Source organism: Brassica rapa, chromosome A05 (assembly GCF_000309985.2).
Source record: "Brassica rapa cultivar Chiifu-401-42 chromosome A05, CAAS_Brap_v3.01, whole genome shotgun sequence".
Taxonomy (NCBI): Eukaryota; Viridiplantae; Streptophyta; class Magnoliopsida; order Brassicales; family Brassicaceae; genus Brassica; species Brassica rapa.
Window position 1 is genome coordinate 20,999,925 of NC_024799.2, and position 4,395 is coordinate 21,004,319.

At 30.7% G+C, this 4,395-nt stretch overlaps 1 protein-coding gene across 3 annotated transcripts; it reads left to right on the forward strand.

Annotated features, from left to right (window-relative positions):
* The first annotated feature begins 1,869 nt into the window (after positions 1 to 1,869).
* On the forward strand, positions 1,870 to 4,151 carry LOC103869480 (phosphatidate phosphatase PAH1). Of its 3 annotated transcripts, XM_009147567.3 has the most exons (8): positions 1,871 to 2,537; positions 2,602 to 2,675; positions 2,765 to 2,849; positions 2,985 to 3,071; positions 3,238 to 3,310; positions 3,430 to 3,473; positions 3,564 to 3,692; positions 3,782 to 4,151. In XM_009147567.3, exons 3-8 carry the CDS (start codon positions 2,787 to 2,789, stop codon positions 3,824 to 3,826), a joined length of 441 nt encoding a protein of 146 aa, XP_009145815.1. In that variant the 5' UTR covers positions 1,871 to 2,537; positions 2,602 to 2,675; positions 2,765 to 2,786; the 3' UTR covers positions 3,827 to 4,151. The 3 variants fall into 3 exon arrangements, with proteins under 3 accessions (XP_033148469.1, XP_009145815.1, XP_033148468.1); XM_033292578.1 differs by having other exon boundaries at positions 1,870 to 2,849; XM_033292577.1 differs by having other exon boundaries at positions 1,874 to 2,537; positions 2,602 to 3,071.
* Positions 4,152 to 4,395: the final 244 nt, after the last annotated feature.

A 4,395-nucleotide genomic window follows, 5' to 3' on the forward strand; every position in this document is an offset into this window, starting at 1 on the left:
TCAACGCAAGGTTCGGTGAGATTCGTAGTGTAATATAAGATACGTTTTTTAGCTATTAACTAAGAAACATTAAGAAACGTTTTCTAAATAAGAGATATAAGATACATCTCTTAACAAGTTTACAGAAATGTGTTAAATCATGCTCTAAGAATCCTAATTGGGTCTCCCCCATTAATGATGCTCTAAGCTCTACAAAATAATTAAAGTTAGGTTTAAACTCTAAAACTAGCTAGTGAGCCGTTTAAATTTTTTTAATGATTAGCATTTTTACATGTTGAGGTAGACAACAATTTGCTTGGTCATGTTACGCTTATCATCATGAAAACATAAAAGTCAATATAGAGGAGTCTCATAATAATTAGTACCCATAAATGAAACAGAATCTCATTGAATTAAAAAAAAATCTAAAACTTTCGCATTAAATACAGATTAATACGTGTAACAATTGAAAACCATATCAATGTTATGAAGTTTGGTTCTGTTACTTATTTACATATTTTTATATAGTTTTGGTGTTTTGGAGTCATATTTGAAGTTAGAATCATTTTAAAAAGGGTCCAATTATGTTACAAAAATCAAATGATATCATGTGTTTTTTTTGTCATCAAATGATATCATGTTAATATATAGATACAATGATAGCTATTTAAATTTTAAGAAAATCAATTTATCTTAAGTTGTAAGTGAATCAAATTTTTTAAAATTTATACTCCTTTTCATTTAAATGTCTTTTAGATTTGTGCACACAAATTAAGAAAATATCTAAGTTTGTATATTTTCTAAATAAAAACATCATTATGTTTACATGTAACCATATTTTAACCAATAGAAAAAAATAATAAACTTGATAAATTTTGTATTAAAATTTGAAAATAACACTTATTTTGTACCAAAAATTATACTCCACAACGATAATTAATATAAAACGGAGAGAGTATATATTTTAGCATGTCTTAAATTGTAAGTGAATAAAATTTTCAAATTCTAATGGAGCTAACTTTAACATAGACAACCAATAACACTCTCTAAATGATATTCTATGTGTTTATGAAAATGTATTTTGTTGTTTTGACACATTAAAATTTTAATTTTTGATTATAAACATATTGTTTTATGTGATTATCTATTTCTTATAATTTAAAATTCATATAAATTCAAAAATACAATTTTTTACAATTTATCATTATTAACTAATAAAATGCATAGATATAAAATTTATTTTAATAAATGTCAATCTTTTAAAAACACACTTCCTATTTGCAAAGAAAAAAAAATATCAATCGTTGTCAATTAGGGTAACATAAATTAAATACTGTAATTACTGGTCATATAACAATTATTAAAAAAAGGCACAAAATCAACTTGGTTTACCCGTTATATTTTCTTTTCGTTTTGAGTACACACACGCTAGCTGTTCTATATTTTCTGTCACTTGTGAAGTTTCTAATTAGTGTATTAGTTTAGCTCAAAACGTAATGAAACGGAATAAATAATCTACAAGTAATTTACAATAGAGGTGAAATCATTATCTAAAATCCATATTCAATCGTAAATCCACTCCGAAAATCTGATATTCAAGGTGAAGATCTGGATATTAAAATCCTTTTTTGTCATCCGATATTAAAGTTTTATATTTCTAATTTCAAATCTAAATATCCAGATTCAAAACCAAAAAATTAAATATATAAAAAATTTAAATTTTATTAATATATTTTAATACATTAATATGTATACATAGTATCCATTTGTAGTATTATATTTTTAATATTTTATTTATCTGTAAATCTATACTATACTAAAAGGCCAATATGCTGAGTTTTTAGCATGTCCACGTCACTAAAAATAATCATCCAATCAGCTTATTTCGTTTTGACATGTCAGACAGGCTTAAATCGCTTCTGGGCTTCACGTTTTCGGGGAAGAGAAAGAGAGAGAGAGAGAGAGAGAGAGAGAGAGAGAGAGAGTTACGATCTGGATTGAACGGATAGGCAATAATCGACGACGGAGATTTTTTTTCTTTTTCTGAATATTATGTGGGTAATCGACGACGGTGATTTTTTTTTCTTTTTCTGAAAAGGCGATGATGCTTCTTCTTCTTCTTCCTCGAATCGAAAATCACGGATCACGGCGATCTGTAGACATTCCATGGACACAGAGAGAGAGAGAGAGAGAGAGAGAGAGATTACAGAAAACGCGAACGAAGATGTGTCTCTGTCTTGCTCTGTTTTTCTTAATTTTATTGTTTCCTTAAGTTTATCTTTTTCAATTGAAAATCATCCTCCGCCGTTCTCTTAGCCACGAGCACCGTTTTGTTTTTCATTTCGTGGAAATCTAAACTCAGTCGTTTTCTTCCCATCCCTCTTCACCAGTCACGGAAATAAATCGATCAGAGCTACTAATGGCAACCAGAGGACGAAATCAACCTGTGATGCAACCATGACCTTTTCTTCAGTGACGTTGTTGCTGGCTTGGCTGGAGCTTCTTCTTATTAATAAAGAACTTATAGTTTCTCCACCAGAGTTCTTGGAACACAACAGGTTTGTTTTGATGGTAACATTAGTTTAAAATTTGAATGCACACTCTAATTTTGTTTTTTGTTAGGTTGATGCACATATTTACCGGTGGAGATGGGATACCAAGATTGTGATTTCAGATGTTGATGGAACTATTACTAAGTAAGAGCTTCTGGATCCTTACTGATTTTTCTTCATATTAGAATTATAATATCTAGACATATGCTAATGTGATGATCCTTTTGCTGCAGATCTGATGTGTTAGGTCAGTTCATGCCTTTGGTTGGAAGGGCCTGGACACAGTCTGGTGTGGCCAGGCTTTTTTCAGCTATAAAGGTAATTTTCAAGGTTTAAGTTAGTTTAGCTTCTCAGACTTTAATTTGGTAAAACATGAGATCCAACTCCTGCTTATGTAAGATACAGTTTGTAATTATGGATCTCACATTATGCTTTGCTTTGTATTTCTTTCAGGAGAGTGGATATCAGCTGCTGTTTCTGAGCGCTCCTGCCATTGTTCAGGCATATCTAACAAGAAGTTTCTTAAATAATCTAAAGCAGGTAAGACTTGACATCTTTTTTACCATTGAATTGGTACTCGAATCCATACTTATCAATACAATAACATTATCTAATTAACTCAAATGGTAATCATGTGAGGCTATGTATAGTCTTTTTGTTATGAGATCTCTTTGCTTCTTATGGATTTTTTTCCTCCGGCTTGCAGGACAGAAAAGCTCTACCGAACGGTCCTGTAGTCATTTCACCAGACGGGTTGTTCCCAGCATTGTACCGTAAAGGTATTAATCTTAATACCTTGAAGATTCATTAGTAGCATGTTAATGTTTCTGTTACTTGATAATAAGTATCTCTTTTTTCTTTCTTTTTTTAACTCATGTACTTTATAACTACCTTGCAGTGATAAGAAGAGCACCTCATGAATTCAAGATCGCATGTTTGGAGGTAAAAGTTTATCTTTGACATAAGAGAGAACGGTTAATCCAGCGGCATGTGTTTAGATAAGAACAAGTTTAGAAATATAATGATGTGCAGGATATCAAGAAGCTTTTCCCAGAGCACTATAACCCGTTCTACGCTGGATATGGAAACAGAGACACTGATGAGCTGAGTTACAGCAAAGTCGGAATCCCCAAGGGAAAGATATTCATAATCAACCCAAAGGTAATCAAATTTTCTTGATAATCTGACATGCATTATTGATTGTTTGTTTGAACCTACTGAGAGAGACTGTGTTTTATAAAATTGACCAGGGAGAGGTAGCAACAGGACATCGAGTAGATGTCAAGAAGTCTTAAACATCACTTCATTACTCATTTTAATTGATAGTTGTGAACTCCATCTGACTAAAAAAATTGGTTTAGGGTGGCTCAAAACCAAGAGGTTTCTGCTATGGTCAATGCATCTGAGGTGACAGGTCAAGATGCTAACCATTCGTGAGATCTTGCCTTATTGAGAAGGAAATGAAATTAACAAAAACTAATACGTATGTGTTTACTTTTTATTAATATATATGCAAATCACAGCACATCAATCTCTCAAAACTAGAGGAAATATATAATTAATAAAATAAAATAATTTGTTTATATAGTATAGAAATAATCTGAATGAAGATAATCAGAATGAAAAAAAGAAAACATAAATCAAAACTAAACTGTTGCTACGAAGACCAATTTCACCCCACTTATTTATATCCAACAAAAATAACATATTACAGTATTCCAACCAACTAAACCATTATATTACTTTCTTCCACGTGTATTTAAAAACTTGATACAGATCTGTGCAGTGCACAGAGTTAAATTTGATGTTTTAATTTCATGAAAACATAAAAAATGATTTTTTCACATTAGTTCTTGGATTTTTC

What these genes read in the sequence shown, in the direction of transcription:
- LOC103869480 (XM_033292577.1), top strand. Translation starts at nt 2,904, where the DNA reads ATGAGATCCAACTCCTGCTTATGTAAGATACAGTTTGTAATTATGGAT. An exon ending in TCTTAAATAATCTAAAGCAG is followed by an intron (nt 3,072 to 3,237) that starts GTAAGACTTGAC and finishes TCCGGCTTGCAG; the next exon opens with GACAGAAAAGCTCTACCGAA. An exon ending in TCAAGATCGCATGTTTGGAG is followed by an intron (nt 3,474 to 3,563) that starts GTAAAAGTTTAT and finishes AATGATGTGCAG; the next exon opens with GATATCAAGAAGCTTTTCCC.